This window comes from Neovison vison, chromosome 4 (assembly GCF_020171115.1).
Source record: "Neovison vison isolate M4711 chromosome 4, ASM_NN_V1, whole genome shotgun sequence".
Lineage (NCBI taxonomy): Eukaryota > Metazoa > Chordata > Mammalia > Carnivora > Mustelidae > Neogale > Neogale vison.
The window spans coordinates 39,885,279-39,911,426 of NC_058094.1; the positions used below are offsets into that span (position 1 = coordinate 39,885,279).

A 26,148-nucleotide genomic window follows, 5' to 3' on the forward strand; every position below is an offset into this window, starting at 1 on the left:
AGCCCCGCATCAGGCTTTCTGCTCAGCGGGGAGCCTGCTTCTTCCCTTCTCTCTCTCTGCCTGACTCTCTGCCTACTTGTGATCTGTCTGTCAAATGGATAAATAAAATCTTTAAAAATAAATAAATAAAAATAAAATAAAATAAAAATGGTCTGTAGAGTGAATGATGGATGAAGAAATGGAGACAGGAACATAAAATACTCTTAAAGGAAAATTAGCTCTGTGGAACAATGAGCTAGAAGTGGACAAAGAGGCAGAGTTTGTTTCATTTGGTTTTATTTTTCAGGATATAGGATTTAAACATGGTATTATGCTGAATTGTCTGAACTTTAATTTCTCTATCTGTAAAATGGGAATAATAATGCCCCTTATGCTTGGCTCACTAAGTCATCAGAACAAGTAAGATGACATATGTGAAAGATTCTAAAGTACTGTGTAAAGGGCAACGTTATTATGTATTTATAAATGTCAAAAATACGAAGTTATGAGTCAAGAGTCCAGTGAAATATGGTTAGCTATAAAATCAAGGAAAAACTATAATCAGTCTAGATCTAGAAATATGAAGAAAAAGAAAGAGGTCTTTTTAATATACAACTATAAGTTGTTGACCCCAAATGTTAGAGGCTAACAATAGATGTCTAGATCCTATGCTGGGCAAAATTTTTCTGGGGCTCTTAGGTTATAGCCTTGGTTCCCAGATATCTTCATTATAACAGAAAAAAAAAAAGTCAATTAACCCTGGCAGAACACTAAGTCATTTGGGAGTTTATTAGTCTTATGAGTAGTAGTCCTTAAATAAATATTTTTGGCAATTACCCAATTTCACAAAGCAACAGACTAACTCCATAATTTAGATCTCATGACCAGTGAAATCATAGTGAATGGCCACAGCTTGCTGAGGAGTATGTTACTCTAAGCGGTGATTGAGGTATTCTGGGAAGGAAACTAGTCAGTTTAGGACTTCCCTCCCGGGAAGATGAACCATTCAAAAGAATATGGTCCAATGATTATTTCATTAGTCCCCAAAACGTTAGTCTCTACAATGAACGTTATTTTAGCACTAGGACATCAGTGGAACTAGTTCCTCTCTTATAAAACTTTTTAAAATGGTTTTAACATGTCCCACCTGCCTCCCTGGAAGATATCTTATCCCCATAAAAGAAAAATGTCCCTTTCCTTTTTCTTTGTGCTTTTGGACAACTCCCTTCTGACTTGGTTTTCTATTTGCTGATGTATCCTCAGTTATATTATTTTCAAGGGTTCAGGGTGCTAATTAAGGTCAAGCAGCTGTGTCTCCAGCTCCAAACAAAAATTGTGTAGAATAAATAAACTCTCCTTTACAATAGATACTAATCTGATCTTGAAACCCAAATAAACTGCATTTCCAATTGTTTCTGCAAGCCTTGTTTTCTTTTTTTATCTTTGGGAGAACAGACTATGACCAGAAGGGGGTACTTCTTTTATCCATGTTTATATCCATCAAATACTTCACCCTTAATGTATGACACTACCATATGTAGCTATTAAACTAGGCCAGATGTCTATAGGTCAAGTCTTAGAACTTTTACCTACTGCAATGCTAAATTTTATCCTAAGACTGAGAGTCAATAAAGCACTTTGCAGTTACCTCAACCACAACTACAAAGAAAAAGAAAAAACTTATGTTGCCCTTGAATACCACAAAACTTTATACAGATCTTTGCAGAAAACCAAGTATCTTTCATAAATTCCTCTCATTTATTCTCAAAGTGACATTGTAAATTTAAATTCTTCATCATTGCTGATTCACAGAAGAGAATGCTGAGACCCAAGGAGTTTAAGAACATTCCCAAGGTCACATGCTTGTTTGGGAGCAGAACCAGGTCTATATCCAAGATCCTCTGCTTCCTCCTCTCTTTCCACTATACCACAGACAACTCCCATCATGTTACCCACTTTATTTTTATTTCACGTCTCTAGCAACAATGGGAAAAGGCCTGGCTTCCTCTGAAGTCCTGAGGAGTCTTTGATGAAACACAGACGTGAATTCAGTTCTCCCTCCAATGAAAATACATAACATATTGGTTACATAAGGAATGTTATGGGGTCATCAAGGATGTGGAAAGCTTTCTAAAAGAATGTACAAATAATGCTTGGAATCCTGAAAAGGCCAAAGAAGATGTTACAAACAAATGACCGAATATGGAATGGGGAGAAGTTCCATAAACAACCAGTATTTTCATTTGAATGGTTTGTTTTTATTTCATAAGGGCTCCTCTTTCATGGAGAATCCTGGTTTTTTAAAGAATTTCAATTGAACACCATGACCAACCTGTAGATGGAGAAGGAAGCCACTGAGCGAATCAGGGATGCCAAAGCCCCCACTTTAGCAGCTTCCACTGCCCCCTGGACCCGGTACTGCACTGTCTTCGAGTAGTTGACGTAAGGTTGATTATAAACAACAATCTTGCCTCTTGCTTCTGGGGCCCTTCTCTGCAGTTCCTCGAAAGAGGTCACCACCAGAACTTCTGCCGTAATGCCTAGAAATAAAAGTCATACAGACTTAACTTATGGTTTCCGACCGGCCAGGTTGAATTGGCACAGAAAAGTCACACATGCTTTGACTGCTACATCTGACAAACTGGTTTGATGAGATCAAAGTTTTAGAGTGATTTGCCATGGGAGAAAGACTGCAGAGGTTAGTCAGTTTCCCAAGGGAGAGAAAAGGCATTCAAAATAATAGGTCATATGACTCAGAAGGTTTTTCAACTCACTTGACCAGCTGGTACTAAATCACAAATTGCTTGAAAAGATAGTTTTTTACCCCTTCTTTCCCACCCTAAGAAGTCATGAGTTTCACAGAATGACACTAATTACTTATACAGAAAATGCACTTTACAAAGCTCCCACTGGGATTAATGAAATACATACATATCTTTTTATAAAGTTATTTTGATATGTTCTTAAACAGTCTTTATGGACAGCATACAAAGAATGGCAGTACATGACAAATATTCTTAGAAGCCAAGACTCTTCAAAAATCCAACTTTTTTTTTTAAGATTTTATTTATGTATTTATTTGACAGAGAGAGAGAGACAGAGATCACAAGCAGGCAGAGAGACAGGCAGAGGCAAAGAGAGAAGCAGGCTCCCCACCCAGCAAGGAGCCCGATGTGGGGCTCCATCCTAGGACCCTGAGATCATGACCTGAGCTGAAGGCAGCGGCTTAACCCACTGAGCCACCCAGGCGCCCCGCAAAAAATCCAACTTTTGACAAATAGTTAATGTAACCTCTACCAGGAACTACAAAAAGTCAGCTTGCTTTCTTTCCTCCTTTATCCCATATTCTTAAAGAATATGAAAACTTATGCTTCTCGACTTACAGTACTTGTTCACCACCAAACACAACGCTATTCTCCAGATAAAACTTCTGAAGATGTTATGTAATTGTCCCATAATGCTGCTGTCTCACTTGGAAGAGATGCGCCATCTTTCCTCCTACAAGACTCGCCCAGATCTTCCCGATTAGGGAGCAGCATTTCACAGCCTCCAAGAAGTCATTCAAAACTGCCAGACTAGTGAAGATGTAATTTGATGGAGCAGTTTGAGTGACAAGGAGAAGATAGTCAGCATCAAAGGCCAAGTGCAGTGACTAAATAAAACTATGAAAAGAAAGTAGCAGCTGCCTACTGTTTTGTGGCTTTAGTCATGCAGTCATGAAATACATCGGTAAAAACAGAAGTATCAACATGTATTTGGCATGGTTCCTTAATCTTGCAAAAGAGAGAACTAGGTTTTCCTGGAAGGTTAGCAGATGGCATTAAAATATTAACTGTTACTTGGAAAATCCTTTTAAAATACACTGCAGGTATGTGAGAATTCTTGCTTTCGATATAGGCCCCATTGTAAAGGACCCTTTGGGCTGGCTCCACTCCTACCTCTGGTTCCCCTGTCTGGACTCAACTTGTACTTTTACTTTAAAGTGAATGACTGTAGATCTATAAGCATGTCTCCACCAACAGTCAGAACTCAGAATTTAATTTATAACCTAAAAAAATAGTAATGCACAATTAGAAAAAGGAAGCCACTAGCTTTTCCACATTACTCATAAACATACAAAAAAGAGTTCAGCTATACAGATTTTGAGATTCATAACTTTCCAAAACCTACCTTAATACTTGGTTAATACTTGTTACTGTTGGCATAATACAAGAATTTTGTTGATGGTTTTCAGTGTTCATAATGAGTAACAGATTCAATGGTCCACCCAAGGGCTGTCCCAGCAATGGGGTAATTTGGGCATCTGGATCGGAGCCACTAAAAATGAAGCCGAATTTCTATAAACTTTCATAGGTTGCTGCAGAATTAAAGTCATAGGAGAGTGGTACTTCACTATGGTCTGTGCTTTAAGCTCTTTTAACAAATGACAGTGTGATGGTGTCCTGGACAGCCAAAACCCATCCTAGACACTACCGTTACCAATGCAAATCACTAGTAGAAGCTGTAGGTCAAAACTTAGACTGTAAACATAGAAGAAAAGTTCAATTAACTGGTGTCCTGAAAGCTTAGAGTTATCTCTGACTCCTCTTTCCTTCAGTCCCCACATCTAATTAATCCTCAAATACTCATAATTTCAGGCCTTAAACAGTGACTGAACCCAGGTCCTCTGTTCCACTCTCTCACACCAGGCCCTCATTACCTCTGGCCTGCGAACCTGCTATGGCTCTCTCTCTTCCACCCACCCAACACCACTGGTGTACCAGCCTCCAGCCCAGCTCCCCCAAACTTCACCTCCACAGAGCTGCATGAACTAAAGTCAGATCAGCCTAGGTCACTACCCCTGCCCTGCCCCTCTCCAGCTCTGCTGAAAACCATCACTTCAACACACCATTCAAAGCCTGCCTCTCTCTACAAAGACAATCTCCCTTTTCTTACAAATTCCATCAAAAATACATTTTACAGTTCCCGTTCTTACCATGCCAGTTCACTCCTCAGCATCTCTGTTCACACTACCGTTCATCACGTCTTGTTGATCTCGTTCTCCCAACTCCATCATGTGACTAACACCCACTTATCCTTCAGGATGCCATTTAAGAATCTCTTCTTTAGGAGGCGTCCCCTGGCCTCTGATCTCCTGTCTCATTTCCCTCCTTACCACCCCCAGGGAAGCCTGGCTTATGAACCATCTTCCTCTGGGCTTTCAGAGCATCCTGGGCCTACCTGGGCACTGGGCAATTAAAACTCGGCCTATTTATGACTCTCTCCACCATGTAAACTGTGATCTCAGGGACTGGAGCTATGTTCATTTTTGCTAGCATCCCCTGGGCCTAACACAGTGCTTGGCATATGCATAGGCAGTCAGTCAATAAACACTCCTTAAATAGCATTGCTCCAAGTAGGGTACCACTGATGGGTCTAAAGCATTTCCATAAAAGTACAATTTTACCTTTAAAGTTTGATAGCACTTCTCTCATAATAACTCAGCAGTCTGATTCTCTTACCACCCAGAGCACAGCTGCATAACAATAACCAAGCGAAAAGGGCCTTGGGGCAGTCAGAATAGGAATATAAATTCTAAGTATGAAAACTCAAGGACTTGAATATAAGAAAACTCCTCTGCTCTCTCTGAGGGACTCTCCACCCTTACTTCACACAAAATTCTAACTCTAGTATTTAAACCTATAAACCATGAGAAACAACAAATCAAAAGGAAGAGATACGGTTGGAAGCTGATAGTATCAGAAAAAACAATGCCAGAGATAGGAACATGTAAAATAACAAATGCTGACAGAACTTTCTGCAGTGCTAGAAATGTTCTCTCTCTGTGTTAATGCAGTAGCCATTAGTCACATATGGCTCTCGAGCACTTAGAATATGATTAATGTGACTAAAAAACTGAATTTTTAATGTCACTTATTTTAATTTGAATAGCCATATGTGTGTAGTAGCGACGATGTAGAACTCACAACCACTACAGACTCAGCCATTATGTAGGCAAAGAGCCAAAAACAACTCTGTTGGCCCTGAGGACCTTGCTTCATGACAGTTCAGCAACAGACACGAGAGTCATGGTGATGACCTCCGGCAGCAGTCACAGACCAAGTGGACTGTGTTCAGTATCCATCTTTCAGGGTATGTAGAGAAAGCACTTAAAGATTTTTGCTCAAACTGAATAAAATAAAATGAGGCCACCTGGAAGGCTTCGCTCATCTAGGTTATGCTGGACACATGCTACACAAAGGAAATACTCAAGTTCTCCTACAAATCAACAGGCTCCTCTTCTTTTCTGTGCTCTCATCTCCCTTCTCCCCATTCTCCATTCTCAAAGATAGTACAAGAAAGCCCCTAAGAACACAAATCCAGTGTCATATTTACACTAAGGCCTACCCTGACCTCCCTATCTACAAGTGCAACCCACTCCCAAATCCCTCTCCCTCGTCCCTTGCTTCACTTTTCCACAGAATTTATCAGCTTCCAGCTATACCTACTACAATCATGTAAGCTCCATGAGCAGGTAGACTCTTCTATCTGTGTTATTCATTAATATTATCAAAACACTTGAAATTGTGCCTGACATACATTATGTGAAATTCTCTCTCTCTCTCTCTCTCACACACACACACACACACACATTCATAATCATAAATACATGCACACATGCATATACGGAATGAAGCAAAAGAAACCAAAAAAAAAAAAGAAAAAATTAAAGTATAATAATACCCATCCCTGATCACTCTCCAAAAATGTATACTTTTCAAGGAAGATGTGTATTTCTGTAGGTCAGGGTAATGGATGATAATAGCGATAATAGCTATACTTGAATATCTATTGTTTATACGAATGGCCAGAGAAATTGCAAAGTAGTTATTAGGAGGACACTGATACGCAGAAAAGTCCATTTATACAACTACTAGGTGTTGAAGCTGAGATTTGAATCCAAGGATCGTGGTCCTCCTACTAAGCACTCCTATCTTCTTTCACAAATGTAAAATAGAAAGTCTCGGTATTTTCATTTTAAGGGGAATAAAGAGTTAGAATAAATAGGTATATAAAAAGTCTTCTTAAGTTATTTTATTTTCTTAGTCTACCCAGTATCCAAGTACTAATGTCACATTAGGTCCCAAACTATTAACAGGGGAGTTGGGAGGGAGACTTCACCTGGGAAAGAGTCATCAGACTCTTTTAGAGTAACGAAAATGATTATGATAGTTAATTCTGAAGAAAATGTGGGGCTGAAGCTAAGAATATTCACATTATAAAGCAGCTCTCTTGGATACAGCTGATTGTACCACAAAAACTGTAAAAAGTCCTCAGGTGCCTTTTTATTCTCCACACCTAATTTTTTAAATTGATCAATTTATTTTTTAAGCAACTTACCCCATGCATAATTACCACTGTGGTCTCCTTGCAGAGACAACAGATGCTGGCTGCTGTGGTGTTGGCTCAGATCATTTTTTCTATGAAGAATTTGATAAAGAGACTCCACACTTAGTATGTTCTAACTGGATTCCCCCCAAGAAAAGTTAAGAATACGAAGATAGTGAAGTGAGAATTTTTATGTCTCCTATTATTAAAAGGAAAGGAAAAGACTACAAACAGAAAAACAAAACAAAACAAAACAAAACATGTCTCTGGGGCTCAATTCTATGTGGTATGTTTTAGAAAATTAATTCTGATTTCAGAAGATTTAGCCTCCAAACAGGAAATACTCCAGCCCCACCCAAAAGGAAGCCTAGCTTCTTACTCTTATCACATAATCTTATACTGAGTACACTGCACAAGATAACTTCATCCAGTGGAACGGCTGGTTTTTCCTGAACTCCGTTATGGAGAAGGAAAAGTAGTTATTCTTGGAAACTCAGTGTTTTGCCCTGAAGTGGTAAGGAAATTGCAAATTCACAGAAAGACAGATAAAAGAACATCAGAGTAGTTCTTTTTGAGTGTCCATTTGTTTATGGAGAATATTATAATTCTTCAATGTCCTTCTTATGAAAGAAAAACCCTTAAAAATTCAAATTCATAAAAAAAAAAATTCAAATTCATTCAGCAAATTACAGCCCACCTACTGGGTGGAGCTTCATACTGGACATTGGGGGCAGCATGAATTTGCCTAAGTTTCAGTCCTATTCTCAAAAATTGGAAAATCTGGGCACCAAAAACCATAAGATACCTAGAAATAAACCTAACCAAAGAGGTAGAAGATTTGCACTCAAAAAACTATAGAACACTTTGAAAGAAACTGAGGAAGACACAAAGAAATGGAAAAACATTCCATGTTCATCTTGATTTGTTCAAAAACAAATATAAAATTGCCTATGTGTCCCAAAGCAAGTCTACACACTCAATGCAATCCCTATCAAACTAACACCAGCATTTTTCACGAGCTGAAACAAACAATCCTAAAATTTGTATGGAACCAGAAAAGACCCCAAAGAGCCAAAGGAATGTTGAAAAAGAAAACCAAATCTGGAGGCATCGCAAATCCAGACTTCAAGCTGTATTACAAAGCTGTAATCATCAAGACAGTATGGTACGGGCACAAAAACAGATACACAGATCAATGGAACAGAACAGTGAACCCAGAAATGGACCCTAAACTCTACAGTCAACTCATCTTTGACAAAGCAGGAAAGAGTACCCAATGGAAAAAAGTCTCTTCAACAAATGGTGTTGGGAAAATTGGACAGCCACATGCAGAAGAATGAAACTAGAGCACTTTCTTACACCATATACAAAAATAAATCCAAAATGGATTTTGCCTAAGTATGCCTAAGTATGCCTAAGTATGACACAGGCATCCATAAAAAAATCCTAGAGGAAAACACAAGTAGCAACCTTTTTGACCTCAGCCGCAGCAACTTCCTACTAGACTCATCTCCAGAGACAAGGGGGGTGGGGAGCAAAAATGAACTACTGGGTCTTCATCAAGATAAAAAGCTTCTGCACACCAAGGGAAACAACCAACAAAACTAAAAGGCAACCTATGGAATGGGAGAAGATATCTGAAAATATCTTATCAGATAAAGGGCTAGTATCCAAAATCTATGAAGAACTTAAAAAACTCAACACCCCAAAACCAAAAAATCCGGTCAAGAAATGGGTAAAAGGCATGAACAGACATTTCTCCAAAGAAAACATAAATGGCTAACAGACACATGAAAAAATCATCAGAGAAATGCAAATCAAAATGACAATGAGGTACCACCTGACACAGGTCAGAATGGCTAAAATTAACAACTCAGGAAACAGTAGGTGTTGGCAAGGATGTGGAAAAAGGGGAACCCTCTTACACTGTTGGTAGGAATGCAACCTGGTGCAGCCACTCTGGAAAATTGTATGGAGTCTCCTCAAAACCTCAAAAATAGAACTACCCTACAATCTAGCAATTGCACTACTAGGTATTTATCCAAAAGATATCAAAGTAGTGATTTGAAGGGGTACCTGCACTGCAATGTTTATAGCAGGAATGTCCACAATAGCCAAACTATGGAAAGAGCCCAGATATCCATGGATGGATGAATGGATAAAGAAGATATGGTATGTATACCACATATACACATAGTTTTATATATATACATACATACGTACATATGCATGCACAATGGAATATTACCCAGCCATCAGAAAGAATTAACTCCTGCTATTTGCAATGATGCAGATGGAACTAGAGTATATTATGGTAAACAAAATAAGTCAGAGAAAGACAAGTACCATATAATTTCTATGTAGAATTTAAGAAAAAAAAAACAGATGAACATAGGAAGGGGAAGGAAAATAAAATAAGATAAATTCAGAGAGGGAGGCAAACCATAAGAGATCCTGATCTGTAAGGAAGAAACTGATAGCTGCTGGAGGGGAGGTAGATGAGGGGATGGGGTAACTGGGTGACGGGCATTAAGGAGGGCACGTGGTGTAATGAGCACCAGGTGTTACATGAAACTGATGAATCACTAAACTGTACCCCTGAAACTAATAATACAGTATATGTTAATTAAATTGAATTTAAATAAAGTCTTTTAAAAAACTGGAATATCTGGTAGAGAAAAGTAGGTAAACAAAAACTTTAAAAAGAACATAGTATGTCACAAGTCTAAATGAACGTACAAAGTAAAATTTCATGAAATAATTAATTCTGACTGGGGGAAATCTAGGAAGTTTCCTATAAGATGAAACTTTGAATGAGCCTTAGAAGACTTCAATAGCCTGAAAATGAAGAAAAGGCCATTCCTAGGAAAAGAACAAAGAAGGGGAGACAAAAATAGATGAAACATCTATTCATTTACAGTGAAGAAGAGGCCTACTGCCAGGCCCCCAAACAGACAAGGAGACATTCTAAAATCTTCTAATTCTCAACCAAGATATTTTGGACCCCTAATCTCATTCTATGAGTTCCAAGAAGGCAGGGAAAAAATATTAAACTCAGCAAACTCAGCTATTAGTTGAGTGAAAGAAGAACAAGAGCCGAAGGGCACCCCCAAAGGATAGCCGCAGGTGTGCGACCCACCCTCTCCAAACTGTCTCCTGAGATCTGGCTCAAATTAAACCCGGGCTGCTACCTGGAGAGCAAGCCCAGACCTGACTTCATCAAAATCCGTGGGCCCAGTGCATTACCAGCATCTCTCGAGAGGCAGCTGTCTGGCTGATGGAGCAGCGTACCGCAAGCCACCCTGCCATGCTGACACCTGACCTCAAAAACACAGAACTTACGCATTTTGTTGTATTATGGAGAGGTGCCCACCACAGGGCGTCTGTGTTTAATTCAACCTGTCTTGTAGCACACTCAAGAAGTCTGGGGACCCAACGCCACAACGGCAACAAGTGTGGAGCACAGACCAATCCTTAGCGATCCGATCACTTAAGATTCCAAACTGCTTCCACTGGTCAGGCCACTGCACGAAAGGCAGTCACACTTGGGGGCACTTTGATTAATTTTAGCAGTGATCACAGGGAGCCAGTTATAGTCTAAAACACGAGGCGTATTATGTTTGAAACACAGTTGCTCTGGTTGTCTTAAATATGGTTGCTTTGAGGCCTGTTTGAACTTGGTTGCTTTCTCCTCAACCCCTGAGTATTTCCTTATAGACCGGTGTGAGGGAGTGGGGACTTCCACAAAAAAACATGATCTTCTTAGACATCTGTGAAAATGAGCAGCTGGAAGGCCCAATGTACGTCAGTCAGCTTCCAGTAATATCTAAAATGGAAAATCTACAGGTCTTCGTGATGGTGGGGGTATGGAGGTGAGTTTATGGCTGTGGCCGACTAAAACAGCACTAGTTATTGTAGTCTAGGGGTCATGGCTGGCTCTGCTGAGGAGGTGGGATCTGAGAAGGGAGTGCTAATAGACTAGAGTAGGAAGCCAGGGAGAAAAAGAGAGAAGGAGATTAAAGACGCAGAGTGAGGGAGAGAACGCCATGAGAGGAAGCAGGCAGTGGCAGGGTAACATCACATGGGAGCCCCGTAGCTATAGTAAGGAATCTGGGTGGGGACAGAGAAGTCAGGCAAATTCAGAGTTACATTTTGGATATACCACTAGTCTTAGTCTGCTGGCTTGAAGGAGGCAAGAAAAGGTTTGGAGCGCTATTAGGGGGCAACCACCACATTCTGGTTGAGAGCAGTAGTGGTTGGAGGAGGCCAAGGAGGTGGAGAGAAAGAAGACTGGACAGACCACTCTGAGTGGGAGTATGGAGGGGATGCCATTTACTGCAATGGGGAAATCGGCTTCACTGACAGTTGCGCTCCATAACCATATTGCCTAATCTATATAACAATTGCTTTCCTGGGGAAAGTTGTATGTACTGAAATTTAGTTATAAGATCACTCAAAACAAAGACCTTGTTGCTTAATTTTTAGATGAATCCTATCTGTGAAACAACGATCTTCATCTAAAACTTTTTTACAAAATATTTGATGTACTACATTGTCCATTCTTCCAGATATGCTTAAAACGGTATTTTTTTTATCAGTAACAGAGAGCATCCATTGATATATAACCTGCCTTGAATACAGCTATAGAGCTCACTAGCCTTTGCTCATGAATAAGTTGCTTAACTTTTCCCAGCCTGTAAAATGGGAATCACAGTAACAGTGGCACCATCAGGATTTTTGTGAGTATCAGACGAGATGACAGAGGTAAGAACTGCTATGTGTGCTATAAAGAAACATAAGACAATAAGAGTAAGGTTTGTCCCTAAGAGACTCTTTATTTTTTTTTAAGATTTTGTTTATTTATTTGACAGACAGACACCACATGTAGGCAGAGAGGCAGACAGAGAGAGAGGAGGAAGCAGGCTCCCCACTGAGCAGAGAGCCCAACGCGGGGCTCGGTCCCAGGACCCTGAGATCACGACCTGAGCCGAAGGCAGAGGCTCAACCCACTGAGCCACCCAGGCGCCCCCCTAAGAGACTCCTAATGTCACAAAACAAACCGAGGGGGCGGTCGTGGTAGGGAGAGGGTGGTTGGGTTATGGACATTGGGGAGGGTATGTGCTATGGTGAGTGCTGTGAAGTATGTAAACCTGGCGATTCACAGACCTGTACCTCTGGGGCTAATAATACATTATATGTTTATAAAAAATTAAAAAAAATTAAATTAAAAAAAAGAGCAAGAACCCTGTCCTGGGAATCAGGGGTTTGGGGACAGGTGGAGAAGAAGATGCTGAAGTTGTCGGAAACCTAAATCCATTTGTGTTTATGTGGGAACCTAATGAGAACCACTCGTTTCTGTATTTTCAGGCAGTCCTCGCGCATCTAGTGTTTGGAGAAGCCTTGCTGTTGCAAACTTAAAAATTTCATGTTAATAAAACTGAAAAGCTCAAAAAAAAAAAAGAGCAAGATTTGTAAGGGTTCTCAACATATATCAAATAGATATAAGCAGTAATTATCTGATTTATTTAAAACTTCAAAGTAATCACCAGGAATAAAACAAAAATAATGGATATAATCAGCAAATATGGAGCCTACCCAGCTCAGAGCAGAACTATTCTTTATCACAACAGACAGCTCCAGAGGCTATACAATTTCTTGTCAGTTTTAACTAAAGAAATCATGCAGGCACTATCTCATAAAGATGCCACAAAAGGCTCAGCGGAGAAGCTGGGGAGGTTTCCTGGGTCTACGTGGCAAAAAAACCAAAACAAACAAACAAAAAAACACAGGGGTGATGGAGGAATGTGTGAGAGGAGCAGGGAAAGGACTTTTCAGAGAAGCATCAGAGGAACAGGGCATGATAGAAAAAGATACCACTGGCCTTATCTAAAATTATACTAATGCTATATTGTATTGTCTCCCCTCCCCCTTTTCTGTAAGAGAATGACACACGCCAATCAATTGCCTTGTAAAATGCAGTGTCTCTCTTGGAACACACCAAAATTATGCTTGGCCGTGAGATTTGCTCTGGCCAATGGAATGTAAATGGGAAAGGTATATGGCCCCAGCTGAGCAGGAACTTAAAAGAGCCACTGCAAGCTTAGATTGTCTTTTAAGAGATCTTTTCTTCCAGCCACAAGAATGACATGTCCCAGATGGGAACTCCTTCAGCCTGGATCCTGGAATGAAAAAGATACATATATATTTGTATGCAAAGTGAACAAGAAATAAATCTTAGGAGGGGCACCTGGGTTGGTTAAGTGTCTGACTCTTGATTTCAGCTCAGGTTATGATCTCATGGTCCTGGGATCAAGCCCCACATCGGGTTCCATGGTTGGTGTGGAGTCTATTTGAGATTTTCTCTCAAATAGAAAAGTCTTTTTCTTCAAAAAGAAAGTCTGTGGCCAATAAAATCTGTAATCTCCTTCTGCCCTTCCTCCCTCCTCTAAAATAAATAAATACATCTTAAAAAAAAAAAAAAAAGAGGGGCACCTGGGTGGCTCAGTGGGTTAAAGCCTCTGCCTTCAGCTCGGGACGTAATCCCAGGGTTCTGGGATCGAGCCCTGCATCAGGCTCTCTGCTCGGCGGGGAGCCTGCTTCCTTCCTCTCTCTGCCTGCCTCTCTGCCCACTTGTGCTCTGTCAAATAAATAAATAAAATCTTAAAAAAAAAGAAAGAAAGAAAGAAACCTTAGGAGGTCCAGGCCACAGAAATTTGGGGGTTGTTTGTTACCAATGCAATACTGAGTGAGAGCTGACAAAAGTAGGAGCCCCGAATTTAAAGTTTCTTTCAGAGCATTTCACAATCTGTAGCTGATGACAGATAAAATATAAAATAAATATATCTAATGCTTTAGGGAAGACTGTTCAGTGAAAATTAGATAACTACTTTCTTCTTCCTATTACACATCAAAGTGATCAAATGATCAACACCAAACAGTAGACAACCAACAAATCTGAAAAAGAATTTAGCAAGTGTCAGTGACTTAACACATGCAGATTAAATGACAACAAATTTTAAACAAGAGATAAACCCTAGAGATCATTAAAATACAGTCTTGGCAGCTCCGGTTAGCTTACCTACCTGATGTCAATTCTAAAAAAAAAAAGCAGCCCTGTTGTACTATTAAATAATTCTATACACTTTCAATAGATTTTAATATTTCCTATCTAAATTCCATCTCCAAAAACCAAGGGCAAGAATGATAGAAACTGGTGTGCTTATGTTTATATCAAGTACAAAATAATGTTATTATAGTGTTATATCAGAGAGATAAAATAATTCTATGACAGCTTGGCATTCCAAAATGGGCTTTTTCATTTAGCTATGTTTTGAAATGTTAACTCACTATGCTGTTCTTAGAGAAGTAAAACTTGGAGAAAAAAGCACTGCAACAAAACAGAATTTTTGCCCTAAAAAGAAGAAACCTGACTCACTTTCATAATTCAGCTTGACACAGCAATTTGCCATGAGAAGATTCTAGAGACATGATGGAAATATCAGAACTATAGGACTTACACAGAAATTTCCTGAATGCTATTTATTAAAGTCCACTGGATGGAAGGACACAAATCCAGCTATCAGTGTCAATCACACTACAATTATAATTCAAAGCCATCACCATGCAGTTTAAGCAGGAGAGATTTAAGTACAAGAGCATTAACCACATTTAATTTGTTCAACATCATACATCATTAGGGAATTGCAAATTAAAACAATGAGATACCATTACACACCTATTAGAAGGGCAAAAATCCGAAACATGGACAACACCAAATGTTGGCAAGTATAAGGAGCATAAAGAATTCTCACTCATTGCTGGTGGGGACGCAAAATGGTATAGTCACTTTAGAAGGCAGTTTGGAACTTTCTTACAAAACTAATATACTCTCACCATACAATCTAGTAATTGCACCCATTGGTTACTTACCCACAGAATATATTTTCCCTTCAGTTTTGCTGTGAACTTAAGCTCCCCTAAAATAAATTTTAATTCTAGGGTCTCTAAAAAATTAAAATAAAAATAAATAGATAAATAAATTTTATTAATTAAAAATATATAAAAATATATTCAAAAGAAAGTCTGTGGCCAATAAAATCTGTAATCAGGAATGCCCAAATGGCAAAGGGAGGGTCTCCTTTAGATTCTGTGGAAACACAGAATCTAGCATAGTATTAACCTCATACATTCAATCAACATATATTGAGAGTTTAATTATGTGCCAAGAATGGTCCTAGAACACCCAACAGATATAATCCCTTCTCTCAAGGCATTTCAATAAATACTTGCCATTGTTTAACTTTGTTTCCATATTAATTTTAGTCCCTGTATCAAGTTTTCTTACACATATGAATCAATATTATAGAACAATTGTTAACACCTGGGTTGCAGCTATCATGAATCTTTTTTTAACTTCTGAGACCAAGGAACATGTGGATTCTCATACTTGCAAGTGACAGAACACCCCAATTGGCTTAAACAAATCTCCTTGGCTTAAGGAAATGTATTGGTGGGGCACCTGGGTGACTCCGTTGCTTAAGCGTCTAACTCTTGACCTTAGCTCAGATCTTGACCTCAGGGTCATGAGTTCAAGCCCTGTGTTAGGCTCCATGATAGGTGTAGAGCCTACTTAAAAAAAAAAAAAAATGTGTTGGCTCACAAGACCAGCAGAAGGGCTGGCCTCAGATAGTTCCTGGCTACTGGTATTGCTCCCTTTCATCTTAAGAATCTGTGTGGTGCTTTGCCCCTTCACAGTTCTAGGTTCTCCCAGACCTCATATCCTTATTATACTGCCCACGGAAAGAGGGAGTGTCTCTTTCAGAAGTTCCCATGGGAAAAAAAAAAAAGCAAGCTTCATTTTACCAGAAGCCCCAGGAAACAAGTCTGTTTAAAACCATGTGTTATGCCCACTCTGAATCCAAAACTATGGTCTTGGAGATGGGATGTGCCGGCTATCTTAAGCCAAGCAAGGCCCACCTCTAGACTTGGGTAAGGGGCCAACCCCACCTAAACCATATGGCTGGAGGAGTGGGTGAAAGCCACCTAGTTCCAAATAGAGGGAAAATGGATGCTCGGTAGCAAACAACAGATGGCCACCACAGAGGATATCTCTTGATAGTGTCACAGTATGTAGTACAATCCATTTCCCATATTCTGAATTCAATATATGTTTGCTGTGTTGAATTAAATTGTCCATATTTTTCATGATCCACTTTGGCAGAGTAAAGAGCCTCTCAGGCCATTCATCCCCAACCATTTGAACAAAATGAATGGGAAATTTTTGATGAGTTTCTGAAGAGCTACCAACTAATGAAAAACAAGCATCCATTTAACACCATTAATAGTTTATTAATCCATACCATAAACTTAAGCAGAAATGCTATATTAATAGAAACATTAAGGCAATAGGATCCCACAGCTTGCATGGTTTCCAAGAACCCATGTGGACCACTGATTAGCCTTGAACCATATCTGAGAAGCCACTATTTCATACAACTTCATGATGGAAAAGTAAAAAATTTAAACATTTGTAGACTTATCAGATTTTAGGGCAGGGTTTTCAAATATTTAAAGAAAAAAATCAGGTTTGTCTATACTCAGTATAAATCCAAGAAGTGAAAGGTAATAATTCTTCAGTTCAAAAGATTTGCATGAAACTGATGATAGTGGAAATAACTGTTATATGCATGTTCTGAGCAGGCAACATGCAAAGCTATTTACATGCATTAATTCATGTAATCCTTATGCTCCTATGCAGTAGGTATTGTTGTTCCTATTTACTGAGGTGAAAACTAAGATTTAACCTACTACCGAGTTTGGTTAGTCACAGTTCTGAGATTCAAACCCAGATCTATCTGATGGAAACTTTCTATCCCTATCTTGGAGAAAGGTAGAGAGAGAGCAATAGTCCTTCTAGTAATTTAATCCAGTTAGTCATCCATATATTTGTGTTTATGTCTCAGAGACCAACTTTTAAGCATATTATCTTACACAGCACAACGCATTTGCTAGCTGTTACACAGATTATAATCTGTAGACACAGAATAATTGTTGATGAGTGGCCCTTAAACATATAACTTTACACTTTCCTTCTTCATTTAACCTACTTCGAATGTGTTCTTAAGAATGTCTCCTCAAGCAGGCTTACTTGGTGGTCACTTCAGAAAGGATTTAATTATAGTAAGAATACTGAGCAGACATTTATATAGCTCTTATAGTATACCAGACACTGTTCCAAATGTTTTATTTCCATTAACTCTTGATTCTCTCAACAACTCTAGGATATACCTTCATAATCCTCATTAAATACAGGGTATTTATCTATTCAGAACTGCTTTTTATTTATTTGTTTCAAACTTTATTACCAAAAGAATTTGAGGAGACCTATAAAAATATATTGAAAAATAAAAACAAATGAGTGAAGAGAATGCAGGTGTAGTAAAATAATACCATGGTTAATATAATAGAAGAAAATACATGTCATAAGGTTTGTGCAGTCGCTAGAGAGGAGTATAAATTTAGCTGTAAAATGCCTGGCAAACAAAGCAAAGAGTGAAACATTATAAGGCACAAAACAGAAATACAAACCAGTTGCTCCGGAAAAGCACAAACTTACTAACAAAAAGGTTTTTTGTGGGTCATTATAAAGAAAATGCCATATGATATACCAATAGACAACAGTCCATTTCTACCACAAGTATAGCATATAGGGACATTGTTCCTTTCCTCCATAACCTCTTTCTCTCTTTCAGTAATAGAACCATTTAATACTGATGGAACAAGACTACCTAAAAACAAACCACAAAAAAAGAGACCACATTTTTCAACTTCTCTGTAGCTAGGTACGATCACGTTACTTATTAGAAGAGGCATGTCTTTATCTTCTCCATGACTCCTTCCTGATCACTCAAATGCAGATGGAAGAGGTCTTTTTATCATGAGTTAGAGCTGAAAAGGAATGTCAGGACCAGAGTCTAGATTCCTAATCCATGAAGCACAATTACCTAGAATTGTATATGACAGAGAAAGAAACATCTATCTTGCTTATGCTATTGCTGTTATTTTGAGATTTCTATCATTCCTAGCTAACTAAGTAATGAGGGGGACAGAACCTCCTTTGGATTTCGGGATATTTAAACTGAGAACTGAAGGATTATGTTAAGGGGCTATCCACTAAGAAGACTGACGACAAGAGTACTCCTTCCAGAAGCCCTAATGCAGGAAAACTTTCCAGAGGAACTGAAGGAAGATCATTTGTCTGCAGTATAGTGAGAAAGGGCAAAACAAAACATGAGATAAAGTCTGGGAAAAAGGAAGGACCATATCATTAAGGGCTTTGTGGATTATGGTAAAGTTAGACTTTGTTCTGTGGTCAGTGGAAGAATGCGTGTGGCAAACATATGTCCCTCAAACCCCTTTGAATGAGATTTTTACACATATATTAAAAGATAGCTCTCTGTGGTGATAATTTTTCTAGGCAGGAGGACCTGACGAGAGGCATATGAGAGAATATTCATATAAAGAACACAGGTCTTGCATTCACAGAGTAGAGAAGGGAGAGACTTGAAGAGGGAGACCAGTTGAAAAGATAGACCTGAACAGAGATGATGGTGGCCTGGCCTAATTCGTAGAAGAAAAAAAGAAGGGAATGAATTTGCAATATATTTTAGAAACAGAATCAATAGATTTTGCTGAATGATTTTAGACAGAAAGAGGAGTACAGTGTGTGTGGGGGGGGGGAATGATCTGATCAGAATTAAAAAACAAAGAGTTAAAGGATAGATTCTCTTAAAAACTTGGAGTGAATGTGTAATCAATGTTGTCAGTTCAAAGCAGGGCAATCCGTATTGACGACACAATTGAAAGCCTCTTACAAAACTAAGACTAAGAACACATGTCTGAATCCATGACCACCATATTTCTACTGGTGGTAGCCAATGAGCTCTGACCTTCTTCAGAATACAGTTACTCAACACAGGCATATAAATGGGTAATCAAGGCCCCAAATGTACTGGAAAGGATCTGAAAGATACAGACATTTCCCTGTCCTCCAGAAATTTAATATGTAAATACTTAACTAGCCTACAAATATATTAGCAAAAAACTACATTAATATATCAATACATTAGCCCAGAAAGCATAAAAGTAAACTGTGCTAAAAATGTTATTTGGACAAGAAGAGTTTCTGGAATCAGAGAATTCTCAGTATCCTTATCTTCATCTTGTCTTTGTTCCTACTCTTCCATCTCAGTATGCATTGTGCCTCTTTTCTGAGTCAACCCTTCAACTTGTGCTCTGCTTGGGGTGCCTGGGTGGCTCAGTGGGTTGAGCCGCTGCCTTCGGCTCAGGTCATGATCTCGGAGTCCGGGGATCGAGCCCCGCATCGGGCTCTCTGCTCGGCGGGGAGCCTGCTTCCTCCTCTCTCTCTGCCTGCCTCTGCCTGCTTGTAATCTCCATCTGTCAAATAAATAAATAAAATCTTTAAAAAAAAAAAAAAGTGAGTTTAATTAATTACCCATTCTGCTTCTTATTAAGCTGTACATTCATTGGCAAGTCACTTAAGCTCCCCAAGCTTCAATCTCTTTATCTATATAATAAATTCACAGCAATGTTGTGAGGATGAAGTGAGAACATGTACTTGAGACTACTGTGTAAATTAGATAATCAATATAAGAATAAAACATATTCCTTTACCATCTTCCCATTTCTCTACTTCCCCTCATGGGCAAATTATATGAAAGATCTATCTACTCTTTCCATCACTCACTCATTCTCTCTCTCTCCCACTCCTTAGTTGTTACTAGCTTTATTGAGATTAAATTCACTTACCATACAATTCACCTACTTAAAGTGTACCATTCAGTAGTTTTTAGCATATTCACAAAGGTATGTAACCATCATCACAATAAATTTTAGAACATTCCATCACCTCTAAGACAGACATCATAATAGCTTTAACAGACAAACACACCCCATCCACATGTCCCACCACCACCACTAACCCAGTAATTTACTTTCTATTTCTATGGATTTGCCTATTCTGGACATCTTATGTAAATGGAATCATACAAAATGCAGTTCTTTTTGATTGGCTCTTTCCTCTTACCCTAATGTTTTTGAGGTCCCTCCACATTTTAACACACATCAATATTTCATTCCTTTTTAATGCCAAATAATATTCTATTGTATGAATATACTTTTTTAAAATCCATGCAACAGTTGCTTCAAGACTCATCTTTGTATTCCCTGCAGTGAATCATATGATGCCTGTGAGGGCTGTAAGCCCCTGAAAACAGTAACTATGCATTACCCACTTCTATTCCAATGGTATGTGCACCCAGCTGGCCTAAAGCAGGTGTTTAATAAGTCTATTCAATAAATGAAAGAATGATAAAGACTTAAAAATCACTTATTGAAATAATTTATATGTTGAGGCCAAGATCTATATAAATGCACATATCTGGATTAGATTAATATATTTTGTTCATTAAGCCTTACATTGCCCTGATAATTAATTTTACAAAGTGAACTGACCACTTCCTTCCAAGTAGCCTGAATTTCTTAACTTAAAATGAAAGCTCCCTTGGAGCACACATCCATCCAGAAGTCCCTTCACAGTTTTGCACCGAACATCTTTGGCTTTCCAGCATCTAGTCTTTCTAGTGAAAAATGCATTGTTTCCAAAATAATCAGAATAATAAGGCACTTATGAGCCTTCACAGCACTCATAATCCACAGTATAAGCCATACAGAGTCCCTGTAGTGTTGTATTCTACTGCTGGGAGGGTGGGGGTGGGTAGTAGGAATAGAACTTAAGGAAAGCAATAGATTTATTTTATGTCCATTAAGAACTTTAATCTAACTTAAATGAAACCAGGTTTACTGTTTGGCCTCATCCATAATTTAGGTAGTAGACAGAATACCAAAAATGTATTATTCATTCAAGAAGTGCTTGAAATCTTGGGTAAGACCTAAAGAAAATAAAAAAATAAATGTAAGATGTTTCTTAGGTTGAAGTAACATAAATTAATTGCAAGTGATGAAACCATCACATGCAATATCAGAATAAGGCCTGTTATAATGCCAATGGGATCCAGAGCAGGTGGATGTTGATCCCTGACAGAACCTGACAGAACATCCAACTATCAAATTAGAAGTCACTCTCATGTAGGCTCTGCCCTATCCAGGGCCCTTGCCGAATGCCGGAGAGTAACTGGAATGGTATGATGCATTTATCTGCTGTCTGAAGGCAGGGGTGATGAAAGTCCTAGGTACCAAGGTGGGCTGCCATCTTCTTAACTACCCCCACCTCATCTCTCACCTGCTGAGGCCAGTCTGACCACATATCCCCCCGCCCTGTTTTTCATGGTAATTTCCTCAAGTACTCAAGTCCAGCCCCAAACACCAGACTGACAGTTCGGTGTCCTGAGTTTCTCACCTAATTGTTACTTGTCTTCTGGGATTGATTCCTTCTTCCAGAATCTAAAACATCAGCTCCCAGAATATGTCCTGATATATAAGTAAAATGACAGACTGGAATCAAGAAACGATACATTGTCTGAACAGAGTAAGTCGACAAGCACTGTGTCCTTACCTTGGGAAGGCACCTGGAAAGAGTATCAGTGTGGGCAGCACCAGCACTCTCCGTGTCCCCTGAACTTAGCCATCTGGATGCTAATCTCTGTCAGCAGTCCCCAGGCCCCACCCACTTCTATCTAGTCTTAGTTTTTCTTCCCTTTCCCATCAGAAATGCCTAGAATATCTCTTGACCAAATAGAAGAATGGCTGAGCCACACAGACGTTCAAATTGGATGATGGTAAAAGTTATGTTTAGCTTAGAGCCAAATTCCAGAAGGCCCCCACCTGCCACCTACACTGAAGTTTTTGGACTTTTTCCTATTTTCACTGTGGGGAAAGGGGGAACAGTGGCGGTTTATGAACAGGAGAAGAACAAAACAAAATCACAATTTGTGTTATAACCACAGCCTTCTGACCTAACCCCACAGGTATAAGTCTTTCACTCTAATTGAATGAGGGCCCAAATCACTGTCAGGCTTAATGACAAACATTCTAGCTTTCTTTAAGATGAGTATGTTGTTTCTTTTCTATAAAGATAGTAAGTAGCAGATACCAGCCCAGCTTGAGAAGAAAATCTTGAGAGGAACTCAGCATTTTGTAAGATCAAGCTCCGATTTGTTTGTCTCTTGGCTGTTCTGGTAGCAACACTGTCCTTTCCTCCCACGTGAATGGTACTGCACCAGGCCCTTAGGATTTTAGAAAAGATAGAGAAGACCTCATTTCTGTTCTCAAGGACTTCATTACCTAAGGACCCCTTCTAACCACTCTGTCATTCCCTGATCTCAACTACCCTTACCTAGTTTCATGTTTGAACCTGATATGTTCAAAACAGACTGCCCAAAAGCAAAGATACTACCTCCCAATCACACTAGCATTTTAATCCCTCAAGCAATATTTTACAGCAATTACTTTCAAAAAGAGAAGTTCTTTATTATGCATGAGGCAAGAGACATAGACTAACCACATTTATTTTAATAAACAGTTATAAATTAATACATGCTGTTTAGTGAATAGACACACCATTTTTTAAAGTGCTTTTAATCCTTTTACATTTTAATGTAAATTTAAATGTAATTAAAGATGAATGGGTGGGAAACATTTTTGCTATGGCATATAATCCAGTAAGGATGCCAAACTATCTTGAAAGAATATTTAAAAAAGAATATAAAATGAGAGGTTATGATGCTTTTTTTTTTTTTTTTTGGAAGGGTGGGGGTAGAGCGTAAACAGAAAACACCTATGTTTAAAAAAAAAAGCTGTACTGAAATAAAGCAGTGTTCCTAAATGCAAATACTGTTATAGCACAATATTGGAAAGAACCATTTATAAAAATGTAATATCTTTCTTTGGGTATTCCAAAGAGAATTGCCTCATAAGAATATATAATGGTAAATGAAAATAAAAATCAACAAAGAAAAGGAGTTATTGGGTTAATATCCCAACTATCAGAGTCACTAATGTGGATTTCTAAATAAAGCCCATAAACAAACATTTGGTTTATATTCAAGTTCCTCTTTCTTTCCACTTACTCCCACTTACACCGTCACTCATGGGAAAATGCGATTTATGTAAAGTAAATAAGCACAAGTATTGGATTTATTCCCCAAATATTTTCACATCCTAACCAAAAACACATTTCGATAAATATCTATAAATGCTGCAAGAAGTTAGTGGCCCTTGACATATTTGAAAGGTTAAATCAACAAGGCAGCAAATGATTTTAAATTGCTTACCAAGGTTAGAACATAGGTTTAACTCACCTTGAAGTAGAAACAGTTATTATAACTACTATAATATAGACTTTTTTGCTTTCTATTATAATTCCATCTCATAAATTTAAATATTTATATATAAAACATATCAGTAAAATATTTCAGTATCTCTAACATTCTCTTGTCAATTTCATGTATTTTTTTTTAATCCTGTGTCCGGAGTCATATTATCAATAATATTATTTTGATGAGCTCTTAATGTACTTCAAAATTTATACAACTAATCAGGTTTTATCCCATTTTGTTTTAAGCAATATCCGTAAGGTTAGTAAAAATTAAAAATAATGACCAGTCTAGCCAATTAGAGTGATCAAGAGCCTAAGGCTTATTCTGTTCCTAAAAAATAAGACATAGTTCCCTTCTCCCTATAATCAAAGTAAAATATTATTTTTTAAAATGAAAAAACTGTGAAATTCTATAAAGAATATCACACTGATAACACGCTATAGTTCAGATTTTAGGACTTGTGGAAAATGGATCTTAGATACAGTGAAATTCTTTAGTCTTACAAAGTTCCAAAGACATCAGAAGACCCCCCCGCCAAAAGATCCAGAACATTGTAGAGTTTAAAGCTGGAAAGTTTCTGTGGAAAATTATTTGAGCAGACTCTAAAAATGAGAAGCAATTACAATTTTATTTTGAAATGTAGCCTTTTTAAAAAAAATAAAGATTTGTTTATTTATTTGACAGAGTAAGAGAGAGCGCAAGCAGAGGGAGAGGGAGAAGCAAGACTCTATCCGAGGACCCTGGGATCATGACCTGAGCCTAAGGCAGATGCTTAACTGACTGAGCCACCCAGGCACCCCGAAATGTAGCCTTCTTTAAAAAAAACAAAACAAAACAAACAAACAGAAAAACTGGGCAACATTTCTCTATACTTCTGTGTTAAGCTGTACTTGGATTGTCATTTAAACATTTCAGGGTGCAATGCTTTCTATGAAGAACTTAGAGGATCCAAAGATAAATAAGACAGAAGCCATGTCTTCAAAACTTTTACAGACTGGTTGGCAGGTGCTTCCATGCAAAATACTACAAGAGTGAATGGATTTGACAAGTCTATTGCTGTCTCTCACAGAGGAAGCTGTAACTAGATGCTGCGAGGAGTCAGGTAAACATGTCAATGTAACACTGAGGCCCCATGTAAACTGCTGAAGGTGAGCAGACTTTACATATTTGGTTTGGTTTGCATTACTATATCCTCGAGCTGAGAAATGACAGTCTTCCAAGATGTATGTGTGCAAACTGTACTCCGTAGGGTACTTTCGCATACATCCTTTTATTCATGTCTCACAGCTATCCTATCCAGCGCATGGGGCTATTTCCCTCACTTTCTATCAGAGAAAACTAAGGCTAACACATTAAACAATTTGCCCAAAGTCACTCCAACCACTGAGAGATTGGGATTCTCCTAGATTCCCTTCTTTTCCATTCTTTTCAGAACCTCACTCTGCCTCAGCACAATTCATGAGGCACTCCCATTCATTCATTCTCAAACACTCACTGACCATCAGTAACGTGGTGGACATCTGGGGTAAAAAGTGTGTAAGGTATGGTGATTTATCTCTAAAAGATTATCATTTTTTTCTAGAAGACGCATAAAGAGCTAAATATAGTGTAATCTGGTAAATGCAATGATAAAGCTGTCCTAGCATGCAGGAGTGAGGAAAAATCAAGGGAAGTCTGAATTCCAAACTGAATCTTCAAGGGAGGTGAGGGAGAGGGGAGGTAAGAGTCCCAGGGAGGGCCGGGTAAGAAGCTATTCTAGACAAGTATTCAGCACAAATGACCAACAGCAAAGAAAGAAACAACAGGATATGTATGGACGACTTCTTGGCAAGTTTGGTATTATTAGAGACTAAGGTTTACTGCAAGAGATGAGGCTGAAAAATGTATTACTCGAAAGCTAAAATTGAAATATATAAACTATAAAGGAAATTTATCTTAATTTGTAATAGAATATTCCTCTTTACTCTTCAAAATTACATTTTCTACTTTTTCACAAGCAAACTATTTTTACTCCTTCAACTTTTTAATCAGCTTTTTCGTGAAGTATAATTTACTTACAATAAAATTAATTAGTTTTCAATATATAATTCTATGAGTTTTGACAAATATAGTCAGGTAACCACCACCACAATTAAGCTATAGAAAATTTCCATCTCTTCAGAATGTTCCCTCATGCCTCTTGCAGTCAATCCCTTCAGCTCATCCCTGACCCTTGGCCACCAGTGATCTTCTTTCTGTCACTAAACTTTGGTCTTTTATAGAATTTCATATAAGTGAACTCACATGGTATGCAGTGTTTTGCGTCTCTCTTCTTTCGGTCAGCAGAATGCTCTGGAGAGTCGTCTATGTTGTGCTGTCCATCTGTCCTCCATTCCTTTTTATTGCTGACTAGTACTCCAGGGTATGTACGCACCACACTGCTCATCTGTGCACCAAGCAATGGGCA

At 38.5% G+C, this 26,148-nt stretch overlaps 1 protein-coding gene across 1 annotated transcript in view; it reads right to left on the minus strand.

The window, feature by feature from the left end:
• The window catches only part of CPQ (carboxypeptidase Q), a 450,704-nt gene that overhangs the window by 304,817 nt on the left and 119,739 nt on the right, over positions 1 to 26,148 (minus strand). Inside the window, exon 3 of the mRNA XM_044245247.1 lies at positions 2,312 to 2,519. Within this exon, the coding sequence (XP_044101182.1) occupies positions 2,312 to 2,519 (208 nt within the window). The remainder of the gene's footprint in view (positions 1 to 2,311; positions 2,520 to 26,148) is intronic.